This window comes from Poecile atricapillus, chromosome 4, assembly GCF_030490865.1.
Source record: "Poecile atricapillus isolate bPoeAtr1 chromosome 4, bPoeAtr1.hap1, whole genome shotgun sequence".
NCBI lineage: Eukaryota > Metazoa > Chordata > Aves > Passeriformes > Paridae > Poecile > Poecile atricapillus.
The window spans coordinates 14,373,802-14,398,549 of record NC_081252.1 but is presented as its reverse complement, the minus strand read 5'-3'; the positions used below and the strand labels follow the sequence as shown (position 1 = coordinate 14,398,549).

The following is a 24,748-nucleotide window of genomic DNA, read 5'->3' as shown; positions in this document are numbered from 1 at the left end:
ACCTGTGTGCTGCACTGCAGTATTTTCTAACCAATCACTTACTATTACCCAAAAACCTCTAGAAGAAGAACATGAAGAAGAAAGAAGAAGGAAACGAAGCAACATTCTAAATCCTCCATCTTGCCATCTGCTTTCTAAACTAATTTAAATTCTAACTTTTTCACCCAGTGACTTAAGAAAACTCTATAATCTACATACTTTCACTTTTAGCTTTTTCTATCTAACTTTAACAGTTGTTTTCATGTATCACCATGAAAACATGCTCATTAATTCCATATTATATGAAATTCAGTGTTTTTCTGGATCTTAGAGTTAGGTATCAGAAACAAGGGCACACACTCTGTGTCTCAGACTCCAACATATTACTGTAAGGAGTTATTAATATGCTACCAGTTATATGCTTCCCAAAAAGTCCAGCTGTTAGAGGGGTTGAGGGGGTAGCATTCCTTCCTGTACCTTCCACTGGAACTGAGCAAGGTGTTTTGTATTCAGGCTACTTGTTGCCAGGCTGTGAGCTTGAATGGCTCATTTTGGGACTGATAGCAGCCTTGCCAGCCTGCTTCCCTGCATTACTCAAAGTGTTGCTCTGTCATTTGCCCTGACCCAATTTAGAAACCTGTATCATTGGTGTGGGCAATAGAAATACTCAGAGATCAAGGCAGGGCTCTTCTTGCACCCCAGCTCCACTCCCTGCACACAATGAGGTACTTACAGGAACATGGGTAGAGTACTGTGATAGGCAGCATGATTTTTAGTGGGATTCTTTTCACAACCACTGTAATCTCTTTCCTTGGCCATGATCTTCTTATGGAGTAGATGATGGCTTAGGTTTCTCAGTTGTGTGGCCTGATTGGCACACCTCCCAGATCAGGTTCCCTTGTTTAGAATTCTAAATATCCCTCACTCCCCCACTGCCAACTACTGCCAGTGGTCCATCTTTCCTAAGAAAAGTGATCCTGTCTGGAGAAAGTAGATGCTGTTCATAAATCAGGTACTCAGGGAATTAATAATTTCAAATTCCCAGGAGAGCCTGCTGTAATAAATGAAACTACTTTTAATACACAATTACTTCACTTCCTCCCTTTTACATTTATTTAAGTCTGGCAATGAGATATGTGTTGGTGTGGAGCTGTTAAGAGGAAGTTAGACCCACTATCATGTGCTAAATAAAGCAGCTTGGAGGAAGTGCTTTGGATTGTGCCTCTGCCCCTTTCCCCTTCATTTCCATACAGGAGCTGTATGCAGGCAGATGCTTTGTTTTTATGGCCCTGTGTCAGGTTTGTTGTTATAGCTTCCTTGCCTCCAAGCAAGCACTGTGATTTACTAGTGCTTCTCACCATAACCTACGCTACTGGCAGTACTGGGAGCACTTCCAGCAAATAGACCTCAGAAGAAAGTAACATGCTGGAGCTTTCTGAGAGAGCAGAGATGCTCCTTTCTACTCCTGGTTGGGAGAGAGCTGGGCAATAAAGGTAAAATCTGAAGTTTTGCCTCTCTGGTGGAAAAGGTGACAAACTTCCTTGAGGACATTAAGGTTTCCCACAAATGAAATAAAAGGAGGGTGATGTTAAATTATGCTGTAATATAGAAACATAATAGACATTCATAAAATTCAGGAGTGACAATATGTTTGTACTTGAATCCTCTGAATTTAGACTGTACTGCTTTTAAAAAGGCAAGTTTTATGAGAGTGGCAAACTTTTAATTACAGGTCAAACTTAAACCTCACTTTTGTTGCAGTACACTAGATAAATAACCATTGTCTTCATTACCATTTCAGGTTGTGAAATGCAAAATTCAGATTCTTTGCTAGAGATCTTGCATTTTCCAGGCATTGGCTGTTCTCTGGTTAAGCTTCCCAGACTCTAACACTAAGCACACTTGAGTTCCTAGTGTAGGCCTATTTTCCTGCAGGTATGACTATAGCAATAGGAAAGAAAAGCCAGCTCCTTGGGACTTTCAGGTTCTCAGGATGGATGTAACTTGGGGTCAAGTTACAGTGCAGAATAAAAGCCACATTTCACGTGCCTTTTGGAAACAGTTGTAAACTTTGTACAACAAGTTTGCAACTGAGGTAACATGAAGATGTTGAACACTGGCACTTGATATACTTATGGAAATAGAATTGACTGAGAAGTCAGAGGGGGTGATCAATATTTTATGTTTTATGTCTGTATTCCATTTTTTCTTTTAAAGAGATTTTAAAAATTAGTCCCCATAGCAGCTCTGTGTGCTGCCTCTTTTGCTCAGTTTCTGGCTCCTAACAGTGCTCATATGCCTGCTATACAAGAAATGACTAAGCAGAGACAGAGAGACTAATATTTAGTGCTGTAATCTTAAAAGTCTTTTGTCTTTAGCTGTCATCTTTGATATCTGTGTTTGCATAGTTTGCTTCAGGAATGCCGGTAGTGCTGTTTGCTCCATGCAGAATGATTCAGGATTCTGCTTGACCACAAGGAGTATCTCTGGCTGGTAATCCAAATTTCAGAGCAATCAATAAGAAAGATGTTTCATAAAAGGTATTGACTTGACAGGGTGGGGCTTGAGCCATGACAGTAAATGAGCACTCTGGTCAGATCTTGGCAACCTGAGTTTGTACAAAAAGACATTGTAGCCAACTTCAAATCTCTGTTAAAATTAAAGCAAATCCACTTGCGAGCATAACAACTCAGTTTCCCAAGGGCTGTGGACAGATTTCCTTCTTGAGATTTGAGCTGGGAGGATTTGCCTGAAAGGAGATGTCTTATGGAAAAGAGTGTTACTCTGTGCAATTTTTACCGAAGTCTTACTACAAGTCAGTATTTATGCTAATTGGTTTTTGAGGAAAGCCTGTTGGAAAAAGTGCTGAAAACATCTGAGAAGTTAAGGAAATTTCCTGCTTTTTGCAGCACACTGATGACACAATATGACCCTTTAAAGTTAGTTGATCATGGAAGACCAGAATATTTATGAACTCTAAGCAATTATAATCTGAACCAGCGAAGTTAAACACTAAGAAGTAAGTGAGTAACACAGCAGAAGCTCTTTTCTTCTCTTGCTGGGTGGTAGAATGCAAGAAGGCTTTTAAATGCAGACTGTAGCCTGACTCTTCACTTTTTTTTTCCCAGTGTCATGCTGCTGTGTCTCTGAAGTAAAAACCAAAGCATGGAAATGAAGAAGGGGAACTCTTTAAAATTCACTTCAGCAGTAGCATCCATGGAGTATGTGATGGTGTAAATGAGAGTGCAGCTTAATGACTGGGCTTTCCTTTCTTTCATTCCTTCTCTCAAAATAAAAAAAAAAAATCACAGGATGATGAAGAGCAGTTATGTAATTGAATATGGTCTATTCAATAATTTTGTAATTGTAAGCTGCAAGCCCACAGACTGCAAGTTCCTCTGATCTGGAACATAAGGATGGAACATAATGGGAGGCAGTGAAGGGAAGAGATGATTTGCTGATGGGAATCTTCAATAAACAAATTAATAATAGCTTGTCACTGAAGTCAGCAGTTGCTGAGACACTAGTTAGCATGTAGAAATACGTGCATTTGATACGTACTGTGATGATTCCTATCCGTTTTGTCTCTATTCCTGGCTTTGATTCAGTCCTGGGAGGTGACCTCCTTTGAAGTTTTACATCTGCCTTTTCTCCTAGCAGATGGATGAGCTTGTAGTTTTTTTCACCTGTTGACATGGTGAGGACTGTTTGATCCCTTCAGTGTAATGTGTTGTTTTATAGGCTGCTCTTTACATGAAAAACATGTCAGGGATAAGTGAGTTTATATCAAAATGTACTGCTTACTGTTCAGGATTTGGGATCGCCACAGCTCACAGAATGACTGCCTGGGAATGGTCAGAGACATAGTTTGGACTCTGGAACACAGCACTTACTAAGGCAAGCCTGTATGTCTTTTAGTCTTGCACTGAAGTCCTGGGAATATTAAATTTCTCTTGCCACTTTCTTATTTCTGTATTTGGTTATTTCTTTTCCAGTGACAAGTTATTTGGATAAATTTGCTCTTGTAATAAATTTGCTCTTTTTCTGCCAGGCTTCGGTGCTATGGGAAGTGCAGTGGATTTTTTTAAGAGTGCCAAAATCTGGGAAGAGTTCATTTGGAAAATTGCTTAGCAGATTGCAAATGGTGAATAAATTATTGCAAAAGGGAAATTTTGAAACTCCTCTGGTGGTAAATTTTCAATTAAGGAAATGTTGTTCTAATTGGGAACGGCCGGAAGAACGGCATGGACTCTCAAAGGAGTCAGAACAGGAGAGAATCTCTAGTTTATTGCTACAGCCATGTTATATAGACGAGTTCGTGGAAAGTACAGAAAGGAAACTCTTATTGGTTAGTAAGGTGCTACATTACCATCATTGGTCAGTGGGGTTCACCACCCCCCTGACCCTCTCCTGCAAGGAAAACACGGGAACAGACAAACAGCACCTGCAGGCTGTTTTCTGTCTTTGAGGATTGTTTTGAATCCTCCCATGAAATTCCCAGGCTAGCTCTCAGGCAGGGCTGGCAGGCCATGGGGCCTGCAGCTTGCTCTAAAGCTAGCCTCCACAAGGAAATACATGATATACAGCATCATGCTCATGAAAACTAAGCAAATACTTGCCTGTAAGTCATGTGAGGGAATTAGGATTTCTCTCCTTCTTTACTATTTTCATTCTAAATTTATATGTAAAATTATCTTCCACCTTTTCCTTTCTACAGTAAAGATGTAATTTCATGTAACTTTATCAGTAATTAAGCTATGTATTTCAACCTTTTTTTTATGTTTCCTGGCTGGGTCCCACTCTTGCAGGCTTGTTCAGGACAGTTGACTATGATGAGCATTTGTAAAACCTGGCTTTGATATGGATGCAAGGAAAAGGTTTTGGTATGACCTCTAAGGTTTTGGTATCACCTCTAAGGAACAAAGAATCTGGCAACAACGTACTTCATTGCTGTGAACTCAGCTGGCTTGGAGAGGTGTCTTTGACTCTGTGGTTGTCATTTCATAGAAAGAACACCCCTCAGTGGACACAGCTCTCAGTGCTTACTGCTTGCTCTTATAAAAGTTGCCATTAACCTGGGATATATGCGGTACATTTCCAGAAATGTTGCTCAGCTGATTTGTTGACATGTTTTTTCTCTTCCTCAGGTTCTTGCTCTGGCTTTCTTTCTTTTTTTCCTTTTAACTTTTTTTCTCTTTTTCCCTTCTCTTGCTTACTCTGCTTTCATTTTTTTCTTGCAAAAGTATTTGTAGGACTAGAGCTGTACTAGAGCTGAAGATCTATGATTCTGCAACACTGAAGGTTAAATGCAAAATCCAGTGGTTATCCTGATTAACTGAACCATATGCCCTAGCACCTGTGCCTTTTACAGGTTCTAGAGGAAGGAAATCTGCTTCCAAGCAATATACAGCATTACTTAGCAACAATTTCAACCTTGTATAGCACAGGATGGGTTAGCTGTATTCCCAGCACTGAAATTCTTATTGATGGTAGGCTCCTTGGTGACTCTTTTTCTGGGGATCACAAAGTAAATGTGTTCTTTGTTCAAGTGTGATTCTTCATTACAGTTGCTCTGTATATAGGGCAGAAGGGGAAGGTTTAGCTTTGAATAGCAGCTGGGATGGGTAAGTCTTAAAAGGTATGGAGATTCAATTCAATTTTAGTCAACATTTAGCTACATAGAAGCTGTCCTAATTGTCTCTCACCCACTTTTTAAAAGACTTTTTAATATCAATATCAATATCCTCAGATTCCTTTTGATATTGATTTTCTTCAAAGTTTTGGGAGAAGACATGAGTATTGCAGCAGCTTCCCCTTCTAACCAAGGAGCAGCCTGCTTGAATATCATCTAAACACTAATGCTCAAGACATTTACAAATAATTGTATAAGTTTGGAGCTAATATCAAGGCTAGGTTGAATGGGGCCCTGAGCAACCTGGTTCAATGAAATGTGACCTTGCCCACAGCAGGGGGACAGTAACTACATGATTAAGATCTGTTCCACCCCAAACAATTCTATGATTCTATGATGATTCTGTGATTAGCACCTCAAGGTCTACTCAGACAAACAGCTGGTTTGAAAAGAATTGTTTTTCCTTTTGAAATCTTTAGAAGTATCACTCTGAAATGAAGTGCAAAAATAGGAACACTATCCTATAGTAACCAGTAACCACTTCAATGCAAGTTGAAGTCCTGAGTTTGCTTTAAGGATATGAGATTCTGCAGTCTCCTGTATCTGAGCAGCCATGCTTTTTAAGCCATTGACCATTCTGAGGTCTTTGTCAGTAGGATAAGATTTGTGTTTTGCTTCTAAGATTTTTTTCCCAAAGAAATCTCCTACTGATAGGGTCAAGTTTCCCATCAGACGTTTGAGCTTTGATGAATCAAAATCTTTAAAAAAAATAAAAGTGGAAAATATGTTTTCTCAAATTTTCTCTCTCTCTCGAGTCCAAAAGTCTCAGCTAGCTGTGAGGCAGCTGTGAATTTGTTTTACATCAGAAACATTGCTAATCAGTATGATGGACACCCTGTCTTGTGTGTGAGATTTACAGAATGCAGAAGTGAAAAGGTGGAAACTCCATCAGTAGAGGAAATTTAATGGAGAATAGAACATAGGTATGATTTTTCTTACTTAGAGACAATATTTGGAAGTCTGGAGAATATCTAAAATATTCCAAGAAAATTGGTACAGTGATCCTCTAGGGAAAGGCGGTAGTCTTTATTGCGAATGGCACTACAGCTTTTATTTCAGCATGGAGACTTTAGTTCACTGCAGAGAGTCTGATAATGGGATCCTGTTGCAAATTGGAAACTGTCTCTTAAATTGGATGGTTAGAAAAGACACAATTAAAGCTCTCACTCAGTGGTTTTACATATGGTTCCTACCTGTCTGCCTGTGTTTTCAGGTGATCTGAGGACCAAGTCTGAATCTGAGTGGAGGTGTCAGTGAGACATGAACCATCCTGTATTGCTTATCTCTGAAATCTTGAAACTGGCCTTTTATTTCTGTCTAAATCTGTCACTGGAAGCAGTAGGTAATAAGCAGCACTTGGAAGGGTTGTGCGGGTGTACGACAGCCGTCTGAAAGGAGACAAAAGGAGGTGCTGCCTGAGCAGTTGTTTCCTTCCAGAAGAGGGATTTGGGAGCTTATAAGTCAGCATCCCTTGTGCTGCTCCAGGCACTGAGTTATGATTTGCAGGCTTTTTAATGAATAGTGCTTCCTGACTAGTTCTGGCTTATTCTTCTGAGTGTGTTTTTTTGTTGGTATTACTATCCAAGGGCGTTAGCACTCTTCAGCACAACAAAGCAGGACTTGCAGTGTCAAGATAATGGTCATGTTTGGAAGCATGATTCTTTGAACCCCACCCCCCTCACTCCCCCAGTTTTGAATTACCATTTTGTTTTATCAGAAATTAAACTGAGATTTAAATTATATGTGAATATAAAGTGTTTAGTAAAAGTTAGAATAAAGAAAGATAATCTGTGTAAGTTTAGCAATATGCTTTCAGTCATTTAAATGGTATTTGTGAAAAAAGCCCAAATTTGCTATATTTGGCTGAAAAAACTGTTTTTAAGGTTGGAGTCAGGGTTGATTTTTCAAAAGCTTGGTGGTTGAAGCATTCATCTGCAATGCAGAAAATACAGATAAAATACCCACTCTGAGAGGCTTTAAATCCATGTATCCCTACCTTGAATCAGATGCCAAGAGGATTGAATTCAATTTGCACCCAGGTCAGGTAAGAAGCTTAACCCAACTGATTGCAATGTATCTGGCAACTGACCTACAAGCCCCATTTTGGCATATATTATCAGCATGCAGAGCTGCAGTATTTTTTGTGTATTCTGTATTCTGGACTCTTTGCTCTAGTCCTTGCTGTTGTCTTCTCCAATTAACACATCCTAAAGTTGTCTGGCTTCCCTTTTTCCCATTTCTTCAACCGAGATGTGTGCATGAGGTATCTGTGACTTAATACAGTATCATGATGTATACCCAGATTTGGTGTTACATTACTAGCATGATCCTCTTACCTACCTGTGTGTCTGGGTTAATGGGAGCATTTGACACCATGGTTTCTGAGGTGGGCAAGATGTGCAACAATGATACTGTCCTGCTTTACTTATTTATAAATACATTTATTTATTCAGTCTCAGGTTAGAGCTTGTTTTCAGCTCTATATAGCCATACTGATGTGAAGGATCTATTTGAGAAATAAGGACTGGTAGTGAAGAAGGTCCTTAGATTCTGACCTGGCTGTGTTATCACAATATCAGAAAAGAATGGATCTTTGTGTTGGTTTTCAAAATACCTTTTTCTTTGTGGCAATTACAGTAGTCCTTTAGAAATGTACTTCTGGTCTTTTCTGGAATACCAGAATTCCTAGTTCTGTTTTTCCCTTCTTCCACCTCCTGGGGTGACCTGTTTTATGTATGGTAACCTCTCCATCCCTCCAAAAGCAGCCTTAATATAGACAGCTGGAGGGAACCAGCCATGAAAGAGGAGCTGTCAGCTCTCCTCAGAGGGACCGTACATACTGTCACTCAGCCTTGGAACTAAAGGATTAGTTTCAGATCTGAGTTTTTTCTAGACGTGATGTAGATATCAATAATATTAGATGGAAAGAGACTAGAGTAACACTTCAGGCATCTGGGTTTTTCTCCTGAGTCAAACAAATATTTGCAATGTGGCTTTGGACAAATTCACTGTGCCTTGTGTTCCTCCTTTTGAAAACAGAAATAATTCTGCTTTTCTAGATATAATTCTGCTGACTAGAAGGACATGCTATATAAAAGTTTGGCATTATTATATATTTGTTATTGTTCCATCTTCTAGCTAGGATGGCAGAGGGGTTGTGCTTTTCAATACCATTTGTGCTGTGCTAAATTTACAAATTTGTGCTGTTTCCATTTCTGTGTCATATTCTGCTCTCATGTTCCCCTGAATAGTGAGAGAGATAACTGGGATGTGATAAGGTATGTAAAGGAAGAAATACACCCAGGAGGAAAGGGCAGAATTTTGCATGCTGCATATTTTGGTATCCAGGGGAAGATGGCAAACACCCCCCGGTGTTTCGGTTCAGCTTGCAAGTCAGAGTAGGCAACTTAAATGGGAAGTGGGGGACCAGTGGGAAGCATGAGGGCCACAAGCCTTGGTGTCCCCAAAGGACTCTTTTTTCAAATGGTTTCTCACCTTTTCATTATAAACCTGTTTCCTTTGTGTAGAGGGTTTTGTTTATTCCTTTTTTTTTTCTGGTAGTTTCTGATGATGTTATTTTGGGATCACCAAATATGCATTCACCATCATTAGTGGCTTCTTCTCATGTTATTTGATTCATGTTCATTGAATCATGTTCAAACCAGATTGCAAAATAATGAGCTACCTTGTGTATTTCAGAAACATACCCCTCGCAATATGCATTTCAATGATTATCGTCACAGTTGGCTATGTGTTAACAAACGTGGCTTATTTCACTACAATCAGTGCTGGGGAATTGCTGCTTTCAAAAGCTGTAGCAGTGGTAAGTTACAGAAGAAAAATACAAAGATATATTCCTGCTGCAGTTGTGTTTGTTGATATTATTCTTATTTTCAGGGGGTAAAAAGATTGGGTGGACAGATACAGTCAGGTTTTAGTATGGCAGCACTCACTAGCATTCCAGGGAAATTTGATTTTTGGCTGATGAGTGGGATTGCACTTCAGGCCATCAGTAGCATTTATAATGTAACTTTGGACTGTATTTATTTACCTCTTACAACAAAGTCAGTAGGAGCTACATTTCATAGCCAAGTACATGGTTGAAAAATTCAGTGCTAAATTGTAAGTTCAGCTCCTGGGAAGCAGGAATTGCAGACATCGTGGAAGAGAGAGCTCTGAAATATCTTGTGTAGCCGAATACAGGACCTTTTTCTCTGCACAATGTGTGTCCTGAGTGCTTGGAAGGGGGTTGCTGTGAATACTGGAGCTCATTTGGGAAGAAATTGCAAGGCAACCTGGCTGGGAAATACTGCTTTGATTGTTCTCGCTGAATTGTGGTGATGACACTGATTTTTATATTTGTAGTGTCTGAGTCACAAGGAGAAAATAAATAATTCCATTTCTTTTCCAGTAGTGATACTGCTTGTATTTATTTCAATTGATGTGAGTTTTAAAAAATGACCAAATTCTGTAGCTTACAGGATGTCTAGAAAGAAAGCATTTTATAAACATGACAAAAATTATGCATGTTGTCTGTAGTGCCCCAAACTCCAGTTAAGGCTCTTCTGCTAACCTAAAGCACTAAAGCCTGAATGGATGGACTATACCACTGAGTCATACCAGCTGAGTGCAATGAAAGCTGTAGATGAAAGGTATTTGGTGTGCGGATCAGACCTTGATCCATTCAGACTTGGTCTTCTTTGGAGCCATAATGGTCTAAATTGACATGAGTCAGGGCCTGATTCCACCTCCTCATCACTGCTTCAACTGGAGGTCTTCCACATGCCATCAGGGGTAAGGGTAGGACAGCTCAGCTGTAGTAGCTGTGCTCTCACAGAAGAGGCAACATATACACAGCACAGTTTTCATCAAGGGATGCAGAGAAGGAGTATAACTAACACCATGATAATTTTTTAATAGAGGACAATTATCTTCCCATTTTATGAAAAATCATTGTGTGTTTTTCTGTTTTTTCTAACAGACCTTTGCTGAACGACTAATGGGAAACTTTTCTTTAGCTGTACCAGTGTTTGTTGCTCTCTCCTGCTTTGGATCTATGAATGGTGGCATTTTTGCAGTCTCCAGGTGAGCACTGCTGATGTTCCTGGGGGTGAGGGCTTGGGAGACATACTGAAAGCATGGAAGCAAGGGGAAGGGAGAGTAGGATTCATTCCTTTAGCAGGATATGATAAATGACTACACTGTTTACCAGGTGTAGGCCTTTTTCTCATTTTTTAAAAAATCTTTTGAATGGTTGGAAATTAATCTCTCTGAGGCTAGCCCTTAATCAATGGCTGCTTTTTTTCACATAAAGGAGGAAAACTGAAGGGAAGATATTAACTCCTTCCAAATCAAAGGACACCTTCAGAGATTATTTTGATTTCTGTGTGTGAGTTTCTCCTGCCAGTGCTTTCATTTAGAACGCCTCAAACAAGACTAAGAAGAGCTGCTCTGCTCTGTGACTTTCATGAGCCACTTTGCATACTCATGGTAATGAGTACTTTTAAAGTCTGTCCACATTTATTTCCTACCAGGATGTTCTTCGTTGCATCCCGTGAGGGTCACCTTCCAGAAATTCTCTCCATGATTCATGTCCGCAAGCACACTCCTCTGCCAGCTGTCACTGTTTTGGTAAATCATACAAAGAAATGTTCCTGCACTAGAATTCATATGATAGGCTTGCTCTGGAGGATTCAAACAGAATTTGGTCACTGCTTGAGTCTCATTTATTAATGTGAACATGGGCTTTGGGCAGGGCGGAGGACAGGAGAAAGAGGAATGAGATTTAGAAGTTGTTCTTATTCTATCATCTCCTTGCTTTCTTGCCTATCACTGCAATCTAATTCATATCTCACTGCTTTGAATTTCTAAGGACCTTCTAGTGATGAGCTAGTTCCCTTTCAGAGAAACAAATTACAGTTAAACAAACAAAAAAGGGATTAAGTTAACTGAAAGTTGAACTAAACACCAGCGTCTGGGAGCACCCTAAAGGCTCATTATACTACCTTATAGTGACAAATGCAAACAGTTTTGCACTCAGATAATGGAGAGGGAACCCTCAGCTGTCCAGCATTGTGTTGATTAAAAAATAAGAGAACATGTGCCTGGGAAATAGTCTGTGACTTCTCTAGGAAAAAACACTGGTGCTTTAGTGGAAATCCTATTACTGACTTCTAAAATAAGTAGCAAAGGTAAATGTTAGCCATGTGTTAGCTTTTCAGACTAATTTGTATGGTAAAATGTTACGACTAAATGTCAAAATATCAACTTTAAAGTTCAGTTTTTAAGTGCGAGGAAGATTCTCACTTAACTTGCAGTCTTCATAGTCATGGGTGTTCAGCCCCTCTTTTGGGATCAGTGACTGCAGTGTATCTGGATAGGCGTGTGCCATATTTGGGGACTTACAGCCAAAGCAAAAGCTGTACCTATGAGTCTATGCTAGTAAGAGCAAATGCTTGTGGAATTTGAATCAGCTTTTGCTATTGATGCCTGTAAGCTCACTGCTGAATTGTTGAATTTTATATGTACACATACAACCATAGGCTTTGAAATTTTGTAAATTAGGCAGTGTGATTATGGTGACAAGTTTTAATGAAATCAATTTTCCATAAACATTTAGTTTGAATTTATTTCTTTGGGTATAGTCATACCTTGTGAGTTAATTGCATTGACTATTTTTTGTGGAATGAAATGCACAAAATGTATTAATACATTATTCTTTACTGACAGACATTTTCTGCTATTGCATATAGTCCTGTTACACCAGTGCATTGATTTCCTTTGAAAAAGTCAGATTCTCATATGAAGATGGCTTTCCTTCAAAGATTGCAATGTTTTAGCTAACCTTATTGCAAATAGAGCAGTGGCAGGATATATTCTACATCAATAGTAATTTTAGCATTTCCCTATTTTATTTCTCCTTCCAAGTTCTGCACACTGTAAGAAAGGAAAGAGCTCTTCAGGATAAATTGAGAAAACAAGCATGTGTTTGAAGCTTGTTAAATTAAAAAACAAACCAACACCTTTTTTTGAAATTAAGAAATTTGTTTATGTGTGTATGTTCCTAGAGAAATTTCCCAGTTTGACCATTCACGAGACTTCCCGGCAATCACACGCCCAATGCCAGATCACTGCTGGGACCATAGCCCCTTCACAGTGGTGACTCTGGTGACTCGATGGGTCACCGCTGGACTCCTGCACATCCTACTCACAGGCCTGGTTTCCCCACTGCTTCAGCCCTGAGTTTTCCATGGCAGAGTATCAGATGTCTCATTCCATAAAGCCACTTAGTCCCAGCACAGGAACACAGAAACAGATGAACCTGTGCCCCTGAGGAGGGGACCCCCAGCAAAGGAATCCCATGGCTTTTATACCCTACATTCTCCCCACAAGTCTTGTTCTTCCTTCCAAGTCCTTGTTTCCTCCTCCATCTCTGTGTTCATCCACTTTGCTGGCTTCACCAGTCTTCATCTGCTTTGGTATCTGAAGGGTCAGCAATTCCTGGCTCCTGCTGTGTCACCCATTGTCTCTTCCTCTGGCTGGAGTCACCAGTCTTTCATAGGCTTTGTTATCGCAAAGGCTGGCACTTCATGGCCTCTTGTCAGCCTTCCTCATGGATCTATGAGCTCAGTCTGCATTTCAATTTGCATCTTAGTCTGCATCTGAATTCGCAAGTTGAGCTACCTGGACCAGAAGTATTCCTCACCAATGTGAGGAATTTTATAGATGTGTGTAGTAACTCACAGAAATTATGCAATCTGATTGTAATCCTGCTTTCTTGTAGTTTTTCTCTTCTTTTCTTGTATTTTTTGAAGGAGAGATGATAGCTCTCCTTCACTTGCATTATTGCATATAGCTTGCATTATAGTTATAACAGATTTTAAACTTTTAGAGGCTGAGTCTGTAGAGAAGAAATCTTTCCCAATGTAATTCAGCGGTACAATTTCCCTTGACATTTACGTAGGAGTTTGTTTAATATCTATATGTAAGTAACCAAGTACTTTATAAGTCATTAAAAGTTGGAGTCCAGAGATCCACATTTGAAATATCGATCCTTCTGATTCAAATCCATGTTGTCTGCACTGCTTTGAAAAAAAGGAGAGGCTAGATAAATGATACAAGTTAATTTTCTCTGTTTAAAGATTTAGCTCAGTGTTTTACTGTATCTGCAGTTGATTTCACCTATTGCCTTGTTATAAACCTAAGGGCTCTCACTTCCAGGATCTTTCCTCTTGCTGAAGAATGAGGGATATGGTGAATTTGACTTAGTCCTTCATGCCCAAATGCAAAGACATTTTTTGTCCAGATACTACTTTGAAATTGATCCATGTAGCCTTCACTAACCATCTAACTCACGACAAAACACTCTGTTTTATACATAACCTTCTGCCTGCCTCTCAGAAGCCTTGTATTCAGACTAGCTTTTTAAGGAGAAACACTAGTCTGGTATCTCCTCTCCTTCTAGCTCTTCTGTAGCTGCCTGAATGACAGCTAAATTCTTCCTTCTGCTTATAAATATTTGCATTTACAATGTGCAATAAGTCTGCACTCTGCAAGTCAGAAAGGCAAAACTAAGCTGGTGGCAACCCAGTGTTCCCAGCTGGTATCTCATGGTGTGGAACTGCCCCTTGCCATTTCCTCTTTGCTTACTTCCCCTTTGAAGCCTGAGGGACTAGGACGTTTTCCTTCCACAAAACACCTAGAAACCTCTGCTTTCATATGATCAGATGTGACCAAAATTTAACTGTTCTTATCATTTGCATCAGCAATGAGCAAGTAAACCTGCAGTGGGCTCATATCCCATGAGAATTCTGCCCAGGATGCTCCAGCACTTTGGTGGTGCAGTGTGCCTGTGCATTTTTGTCTGGGTCACAGGGGACAGATTTGTATTGACTATGTGTGGCCACCCAGGGGGTGGGCTAGACATTGATCACACACCAGATTGCATGACAAAGGCAAGCCTGAAGTCTGTGGCACTCAGGTGTGTGCATAAGGCTGTGGTGCTTGTCCCTGTGGGAAAATTTGACATCACTGCTGTAAAATAATAGAGACCGATCTACTGAACCCCTCTTATGCTCTGAATTTCTTTTGCAGCATCCTCTCACAATGATAATGTTATTCAACGGGGATCTCTACAGCCTCTTGAATTTCCTCAGCTTTGCCAGGTGGCTTTTTATTGGACTAGTAGTTGCTGGGTTGATTTATCTCAGATATAAACGTCCTGATATGCCTCGTCCTTTCAAGGTAATATCTGCTCTCTACTATTTTACATGAATCCTCCTTCCTTTTTATCCTGTAGTCAGATAGCAAAGGAGCATTTTCTGATGTAACTCTTTTTCAGGAAAAACAGATTTAAGAGACAACAGTGTTTTGCAGTGAAGACAGAGTTTTCCTGCAAGGTCCCCAGTGCTACCCCAGCTGTGTTCCATTCTGGAAAAGAATTCTTGCCTCTTCCCTGTGCTTGGGGGGCAGAGACTGAAGCTGCTGTGCTGAGATGAAGGTGTTTGCTCAGTTTTGCCTGTCTGTTGTGTTCAGGCTGTGTGATGTGAGCTGTGTGATGGATGGAAATACCTTGAGCCCTCTGCAGTAACAAAGGGTTCAGACTGCAAACACTGGGGTTACATGTGCCAACCTAATTTTCAGCCAGTCTTTTTATTCTATTTGATGTCTCTTTTGATAAAGGTCGGGATAATTTTACCACCAAAAAGTCATGTCAAGCATTAGAATTTATGAGAGAGAGCATTTATGTCTGTTGGGGATTAGGTGTCCTTCTTTTAGTTCTGGCTCACCTGTGGAATTTTTACCCATTAGTTGCTGGGAAACCCTGACTGCTGGTACTTGGTGGTGTCATAATTCACAAGGTGGGATTCGTGGTGTAGTTCTTTTATTGAATCTTAGAGTACAAAAGCTTATCAGCAAACCAAGGACTTAAACAGCAAACCACATTTTATTGAGTGCTCATCAGCACTAATATTTGATAGAGGGAAAAGAGGAGAAAGCAAAGCATAAGAGAGTAAGGGGTTATAGCTACCAATGTTGAAGTCCACTCAGCCGTCCAACGATGCAGAGTCTTCTGTCCGTTGGGGAGATGTCAAAGGAAGGTAAACTTGGGTGTGATTTTATAGTCTTTTACAAAGCAAGGGGCACAGGGCCAAAAGCAGAGGAGAATGGTGATCATTGTGATGAATTCCATTGTGCAGGGGGCAGGTGTAGGGTACAGAGCAAACCACATCTTGCAAGCCTCTGCTCACCAGCAGGAACGAGGGCAATGTGTTGTGGAAACCCATTGTGCGGGGTACCACGCACAAGCCTCTACTCACCAGCAGGAATGAGGGCAGTGTACTGTGCAACCACCTGCAAACAGTCACTTGGCAAACATCCACCTCAGCTAGGCCCAAACCCCTAAACCAAGTCCTTTGTGATATTCAGGGTCTTAGTCTCTGTTCTTGAGATGGTTGTGAGACAGATGAGGGAATCTTCGGACTGTCTGTTATGGGTGGGTACTTGAAAAACACAAAGCTGGGCCTAGGAGGAAAGGGGGGCAGGAAAAGAGGAGGGCGGGGACAGTTTGGTGGGCTTCTTCAGCTTCAGAGGACACTTCACTAAGATCTGTTGCTGTGGAGGGAAGGGAATTTTGCCATCACCCAGACAGAACTGGTACTTCTTCTTCTCCTTCTTCCCTCTTCCTTGCTGGGCCTCGCACCCCCTGTTTTGCCTGGATGTGTGGCAGTGCCAGCCACCGCCGTGGAGCTGCTGATCCACCTCAGCCACTGGCCCAGGATCTCAGCTCATTCCTGCTGTTCCAGCTAAGTGTTCCTCAGAGCCCTGCAGGAGCACTGGGACTGCCCACCCAAGGGGGTTTGTGAAGCAAAGCCTCTCCTCCATCCCTTCCCATCTTGGCCGAGAAGGCTGTCACGGGGTCCCTGGTTCTGTTTTCTTGCTAATGCTGTAGTTATTGTTGTTTGTGTGCCTTGTTATACACACTAGTAAAGAACTGTTATTCCTATCCCGAGATCTCTGCCTGAGAACACCTTGATTTCAAAATCTTGGCGCCCAACAGTGGGGCCTGAGGGCACTGAGAAAAAAAGGTCAAGAAAGAAATAACAGTTCTTAAATAACCTAACTTGTGTGTGCTAGATTTAGAAACCCCATTAAGTAGAACCATGTGGTCCAGCTTACCCAGGTTCAGGTGGCATGTGGTCACAGCTATATTTCTCCCATTTGCTCCACCTTATCTAAATATGGGTGCTATAACTAAGGCTTGTGTGGCTGTTATCCAGTTTGTTTTGTGAGTTGATAAGGTGAGGAATTTGTGGGTGTTTAATTTCTTCTGGAAAGCAGGCACATGGATTCAGAGCTATCACACACTGACTGGTTGGTTTTGGGATTGCTTTAATAATGGTACCTACTGGGAGAAAATGACACCTGGGGAAATTTTCTCCCAACCTTTCACTCAGTTCCTTGAGCTTACCCCACCAGCTTTCAAAGGGTTAAAATCTTCTCTAGGTGCTAATGACACCATACACTAGCTGGTGTTGCTGATAGGCCTGTTCTACTTAGCATTCAGAGATAAGGGGAGATTGACTGGGATACGCACCCTGACACCCACCCCAGAAACTAGGGGTGCTGCCCCAGAGCCTGCCCCTGCCGCAGAGCCCACCTCAGAAATGAACCACCCAGAGTGGGTGGGGGTTCTGGTGAGGGAGATGCATGAGATGGGCCAGATGCTAAAGGAGTGCATTTACTCAGCTGCTGGGAAACCCTCCCCCTGTCTCGAAGATGGAGAGTCTGATGGTGCAGCAGTGGAATCCGCAGATGTTACAACTGTCCAGGCTCCAGCTGAACCACAAGGGCAGTCACAGCCAGCAACAGTTGCCCCTGTGGAAACGAGGAAGTCTCAGATGAAATCACAGCACCCTGTTGATAAGGATAAGAAAGGAGGGCCCTCACAACCCACAGGGGAGCCAGAGGTTGAGATCTTCACCAAGTCCCTGATGTATGAGAGCCACCATAATCTGCCGAAAGACATTGTGAGGCAGGGGCGTGAGGCTTATACAACCTGGTTACTTTGGGTCTGGGACCTTATGAGTACAGGCATGTAACTGGATGGTGGTGAGGCAAAGAATGTGGGACCCTTGACCCAGGACTCAGGTGTGAATCAAGTATTTGTAAGGGAGCCAGGGCCCCTTTCCATCTGGGAGTGGCTTTTGATGAGTGTAAGAGAGAGAGAGGTTTGTCCACAGAGAGAGAATGGAAGAGCACTATCATAGAAGGGAATGGAAAACCATTGAGGAAGGGATCCAACAGTTGAGAGAAGTGGCAATATTAGAGGTCCTTTTTGGAATGGGTGGACAGCATGATAATGACCCCGACAAAGTCAGGTGCACTGGGCAGATGTTGTGGAATCTGGCAAGTCTAGGGCCATGTGAATACACCACCTTCATTGCAAGGATTAATGCAGATAACAACTGAGAGACAGTGGGTTCTGTCACCAACAAGCTTAGAGAGTATGGTCCATGGCCCGCTGCAAGCTCAGGTCTCTGCTGTGATTAAGGAACTCAAAGAAGAAATGAATGAAATGAGGGAAGAGATGAGGAAGAGCAGCTCCCATATGGCAGGCACCAGGGTGAGTCACAAGCCCCAAACTCCACCCCCAGCGTCCCCCAGCTAGAGAGAGAGGGTACACCTCACGAACTGAGCTGTGGTTCTTTCTACGTGACCATGGGGAAGACATGGGAAAGTGGGATAGGAAACCCACTTCTGCCCTGGCAGCATGAGTGCGTCTACTCAGGGAAGGAACCATTAACCAAAAAAGTTCCACTAAAGTGAAGGTAGCCTCAACCTCCCATGACCAAACTGCCAGATATTACAGAAAAGAGGATGATCTGTCAGATTGCCTTGAAGGAACCTCTAGGATGTATGCCCAGGGAGGAGAGGATAATCAGTGCTAGAGGAGCCCTGCCTGTAGCCAGGAAGAGGCACAGGAAAACCGGGTCTTTTAGACAATGTGGATCCGATGGCCTAGCACATCAGAACCACAAAAATACAAAGATTTAGTTGATACCAGTGCACAGTGTACCCTAATGCCATCGGGACATGTGGGCAGAACCTGTTTCCATTGCTGGGGTGACGGGGAGATCACAGCAATTGACTGTTGGAAGCTGAAGTGAGCCCGACTGGGAAGGAATGGCAGAAACATCCCATTGTGACTGGCCCAGAGGCCCCGTGTATTCTGGGCATAGACGTCCTTTGGAATGGCTATTACAGAGACACAAAGGGACTCAGGTGGGCTTTTGGAATAGCTGCTGTAGAAGCAGAGGACATTAAGTTCCAAGGTATGGAACACCTTGCCTGGACTATCAGAGAACCCATCTGCAGTAGGACTCCTGAAAGTAGAAGAACAGTGAGTACCAATTGCCACCTCGATGGTGCACCACTGGCAGTATTGGATGAATCAAGATGCTGTGATCCCCATCCACAAGATGATCTGTGAGCTGGAGAGCCAAGGGGTGATCTGCAAAACCCATTCACCCTTCAACAGTCCCATCTGGCCTGTGCACAAGTCTGACAGAATGGAGATTGACTGTGGACTATCGTGCATTGAATGAAGTGACTCCACCGCTGAGCGCTGCCGTGCCGGACATGCTGGAGCTCCAGTATGAGCTGGAGTCCAAAGCAGTGAAGTGGTACGCCACTATCGACATTGCTAATGCATTTTTCTCCATTCCCTTGGCAGCAGAATGCAGGCCTCAGTTTGCCTTCACATGAAGGGAAGTGCAGTACTGTAGTGGTTTAGATTTGCTATTTTCGTTTCCTGGCCAACGCACCACATAAATGTCGTGGTTTTAAAGCAGCAACTAAAAAAATCACTAGAAAACTTACTTATTTCTGGCTGTGAGATATGGATTAGAACAAGAGCAAAACAGGCTTAAAACTTAAAAGGAATAATGAAAGTTTATTAACAAAATTACAAGAATAAGAACACAAGAATAAACCTCCAGAAAACCCCTTAATCCCCCACTACCAAACCATTCCCTTGTTCACATGACAACATAGAGACAAAAAACTTTGGAACTTTGACGTTTAAAACAGTTCCAATTCCTGCTAGAGTCTTTTCATCAGTCTTTGTAGAGAAACAGAAGTCTTCCGCTAATCTATGGAGTTTCTCACAAGAAGACTATTTCTGTTATAGCTTTCTATTTCTGATGCCAGCTGCCCGGAAAAATTCTGCCATCAGATTTTTCTCCTCCCATTTCACATCACTCTGAGGTGTGTTATGGGTCAATGAGTCTAGGGATGTCATTTTAAGGATGAATTATTCAAAGGCAAAAGTTCTCTTCATCTGTTTCTGTGAGCCTCCCTGGAAACAGAAGTTTTCCCTTTGCCTCTACAACGGCCCCAAATCTTCAACTATTACTTCTTCTCCTCTGTTCCAGCACCTCACTGTATCACAACTACTTCACTGTTTTGCTCAAAATCCACACTTTGAACACTCTATTCCTCCCAATATACTCTGTAATGAATTAAAGGAGTTTTTTCAGAACACTATTGTCTATCTCCATAGCTTTAACAGAAAAAATATTTCAGCTTATAAAGCATCTTCTTATTCTCTCTTCCCTATCTAAAACTTAACTCTTTTCTTCACTGTCTTTGATGGTTTTATGATGTCTCTTTCATGTTGATTGTGTCTCTCTGTCTCTCTGGGAAAAAAGGAGTAATCTGTAAGTCTCATCCAGGTAGTAAAAGAGTTAAAGTCTTGGAAAGCTGCAGATGTTCATGGTGTCGTGTATCAGTTCAGCAGCAGAAACTGCAAACCAAGCCAGGCCGGCCAGCTCCGTTTCTATCACCCCCGCCCTCTGCAGCCTTGTCCAGCCTGGAGGGGGGGAGGAAGCTGAGACAGAGCCTTGTTACCTTGTCAGAAGCCGGAAACCAAAGAGGACAAGAGAACCCTGGCTTTACATCTTAAGGTGGTGTTCACAAGTTGATCTCACTTCTGGATGGTTAAAACTGCCGCCAATTCTCAGAAATGACCGATAACTGGTCAGGAGAAAAGACTCCCATCAGCCCCCAGCAGCTTCAACTTCCTTAGCTCCCAAAGCTATCTTAAAGGTAAAGTCACCCTATGACAAGTACACCTGGAACTGACTGCCCCAGGGGTGAAAGCACAGCCCCACCATCTGCCATAAACTGATCCAGGCTGTGCTGGAAAAGGGTGAGGCTCCAGAACATGTGCAGTACATTGCTGACATCATTGTGTGAGGAAACACAGCAGTGGAAGTATTTGAGAAAGGATCATCCAGTTTCTACTGGAAGCCGGCTCTGCCATCAAGAACAAAGTCAAAGGACCTGCTCAAGAGATCCAGTTCATGGAGGTAAAGTGGCAAGACAGATGGCGTCAGATTCCTGCTGAAGTCATTAATAAGATCACAGTGATGTCTCCATTGACCAGCAATAAGGAAATGCAAGTTTTCCTAGGTGCCATAGGTTTTTGGAAGATGCACATTCCTGAGTACAGTCAGATTGTGAGCTCTGTCTACCCGGTTACCCGAAAAAAAAAGATTTCCACTGGAGCCCTGAACAGCAACAAGCCCTTTCCCAGATCAAGCAAGATATGGCTCTTGTGGTAACCCTTGGCCCAGTCAGGACAGGACCAGATGTGAAGAATGTGCTCTACTCTGCAGCTGAAAACAATGGCTTGTCTTGGAGCCTTTGGCAGAAAGTGCCTGGTAAGACTCGAGGCCGACCACTGGGATTCTGAGCCAAAGCTAGAGAGGGTCCGAAGCCAACTACACTCCCACAGAGAAAGAATTTTTAGCCACCTATGAAGGAGACCAAACTGCCTCAGAAGTGATTGGCATGGAAGCGCAACTCCTCCTGGCACCCTGACTACCAGTGCTGGGGTGGATGTTTAAAAGAAAGGTTCCTGCTACCCACCACATCACTGACGCTACATGGAGCAAGTGGATCGCCCTCATCATGCAGCACGCCCATATTGGAAACCCAAATCGCCCTGAGATTTTGGAGATAATTACAAACTGGCCTGAAGGTGAAAACTTTGGTCTCACTGATGAAGAGGAGCAGGAATAAGTGACACGGGCTGAAAAAGCTCCACTGTACAACCGTTGCAAGCAGAAGAAACACGTTATGCTCGTTTCACTGATGGTAACTGTTGCATTGTAGGGATGAACCAGAAGTGGAAAGCAGCTGTATGGAGCCCCAGACAACAGGTCGCAGAAGCTACTAAGGAGAGATTAGATCGAGCCAATTTGCTGAACTCAAAGCTGTTCAATTGGCCCTGGACATTGCTGAAAGAGAGAAGTGGCCAAAGCTCTACCTCTACACAGATTCATGGATGGTAGCCAATGCTCTGTGGGGATGGCTGGAACGGTAGAAAAAGGCCAATTGGCAGCATAAGGCCAATCTGGGCTGCTGATGAGTAGAAAGACATCGCTACCAGGGTAGAGAAACTGTGAGGGTCCGTCATGTGGATGCCCATGTCCCCAGGAGTCGGGCTAATGAAGAGCATTGAAACAGTGAGCAGGTGGATCAGGCTGCAAAGATAGAGGTGTCAAAGATAGTCTTAAAATTAGCAACACAAAGGTGAGTTGTTCCTAGCTCGATGGGCCCATGACGCCTCAGGTCATCAGGGTAGAGATGCCACCTATAAGTGAGCACGAGACTGAGGGATGGATTAAACCATAGACAGTATTTCTCAGGTTATCAATGACTGTGAGACATGTGCCATGATCAAGCAGGCCAAGCGGTTGAAGCCCCTCTGGTACGGTGGGCGGTGGTCCAGATAAAAGTATGGGGAGGCCTGGCAGATTGACTACATCACACTGCCCCAAACCCGCCAAGGCAAGCGCTATGTGCTCACCATGGTAGAAGCCACCACTGGATGGTTGGAAACCTACCCTGTGCCCCATGCCACTGCCCGTAACACCATCCTGGGACTTGAAAAGCAGGTCCTTTGGAGGCATGGCACCCCTGAGAGGATTGAGTCAGACAATGGGACTCATTTCAAGAACAGCCTTATAAACACCTGGGCTAGGAACATGGCATTCATTGAGGGGGCTGGGAAAGTTGAACGGTGCAATGGCCTGCATAAAACCAGCTTGAAGACACTGGGTGGGGGCACTTTCAAGAACTGGGAGATTAACCTAGCAAAAGCCACATAGTGAACTCCCGAGGTTCCACTAACCGAGCAGGTGCTGCCCAATCTGAGCCCTTTAAAACAACAGATGGAGATAAAGTTCCAGTGGTACATATGAGAGGTATGCTGGGAAAAACTGTTTAAGTTAATTCTGCCTCCAGCAAAGACAATCCCATCCGTGGGGTTGTCTTTGCTCAGAGACCAGGTTGCATCTGGTGGTTGATGCAAAAGAATGGAGAGACCCAGTGCATACCTCAAGAGGACCTTGTTTTAGGGTGAACTACCCATGACACTGTGCTTGTATCTGTATCTGCATGTACATAGGTATATAGTTAAAATAGTGTGTGTTTGTATATAATTTAAAGGTTTAAAATTAGATGTAACATTTTGGTATGGGAAAAAAATCGAAGTGGATAATGTTGGGGGTAGGTGTCTTTTTTTTAATTCTGGCTCACCTGTGGAATTTTTACCCATTAGTTGCTGATAAACCCTGACTGCTGGTACTTGGTGGGTCCTTGAAAAACACAAAGAGTTCAGCTGGGCCCAGGGGAAAGGGAGGCAGGAAAAGGGGAGGGCGGGGACAGTTTGGCGGGCTTCTTCAGCTTCAGAGGAAGACACTTTGCTGAGAGCTGTTGCTGTGGAAGGAAAGGAATCTCGCCATGACCCAGATGGAGCTGGTACTTCTCCTTCTTCCCTCTTCCTTGCTGGGCCTCGCACCCCCTGTCCTGCCGGGACGTGTGGCAGTGCCAGCCACTGCCGTGGAGCTGCTGATCCACCTCAGCCACCAGCCCAGGATCTCAGCTCGTCCCTGCTGTTCCAGTTGAGTGTTCCTCAGAGCCCTGCAGGAGCACCGGGACTGACTGCCCGAGGGGGTTTGTGAAGCAAAGCCTCTCCTCCATCCCCTCCTGTCTCAGCTGAGAAAGCTGTCACGGGGTCCTTGGTTTTGTTTTCGTGCTAATGCTGTAGTTATTGTTGTTTGTGTGCCTTGTTATACACACCAGTAAAGAACTGTTATTCCTATCCCCAGATCTCTGCCTGAGAGCCCCTTGATTTCAAAAGTATAATAATTCGGAGGGAGGGCGTCTACATTTTCATTCCAAAGGAGGCTTCTGCCCTCCCTAGCAGACACCTGACTTCCAAAGCCGAGGCAATGTCATTGCATATCCAATATCATATATTCCAATTTTCTGTGCAAATTAGTGTGATTATTGTAATATTTGACACTTGAAGGGGATTTGCAGACAGAGTTATTGTGAACCCAGAAAGAAAATGCTAATAGTCCAGCCTTTTGAATAGTAGCTATTTTTCTTGTTCATTTTGAGTAGCATCATACTAAGTTGTCTCATTGTGTATCCAGAAAGATAATATCTATCCTCAAAAAATTGAGAAATATATCCCTATTTAGATGCTGCCAAGAAGACTATTTTGTGAAGAACTAAGAATCTGAATTGTTGCATACGTGTGTAGGTATATTAGTAAATAAGAAGGTGAACAGTACAACCTATTTTGCTTTGATTAAAAAAATGCTTTGACAGTGCAAAAAAAAGAGGAACAGTAATGCTTTGAGGCATGAAAGGAAGAGAACAATCTCTAAGGAATTCTCGATTCTCCATTACACTTAATGTATCATAAGCCATGCCTGTAGGTATTTCCTTCAGAGAGTTGTTAAGAGAGTGATTGTATTGGTTTTTTGAAAGTTGAGCAGATAAATTTGATATAGTTACTTTGTGTGCTTTCAACAGTGACACTGGCAATGCTATCAGTCATACAGTCAGAAAGTGCTTTTTCAGTGGCTATTAGGTGCATAACACTACCAAATGTCTTTATGACTAGTCAAATTAGTGTTTAATTTGCTCTCTTTTACTAGATTTTGATTTTTACCTTAGGAAGAAAATCAATATGTTCTTAATAGTTTCAAAAGGTGA

The 24,748-nt window shown here is 42.5% G+C and overlaps 1 protein-coding gene across 2 annotated transcripts in view; it reads left to right on the top strand.

Moving 5' to 3' along the window:
* SLC7A11 (solute carrier family 7 member 11) overlaps positions 1-24,748 on the top strand; it is a 71,279-nt gene that overhangs the window by 40,641 nt on the left and 5,890 nt on the right. For both annotated transcript variants that reach the window (XM_058838771.1, XM_058838772.1), the window contains exons 7-10: positions 9,371-9,494; positions 10,653-10,756; positions 11,206-11,302; positions 14,765-14,914. In XM_058838771.1, coding sequence (XP_058694754.1) covers positions 9,371-9,494; positions 10,653-10,756; positions 11,206-11,302; positions 14,765-14,914 — 475 coding nt within the window. The remainder of the gene's footprint in view (positions 1-9,370; positions 9,495-10,652; positions 10,757-11,205; positions 11,303-14,764; positions 14,915-24,748) is intronic.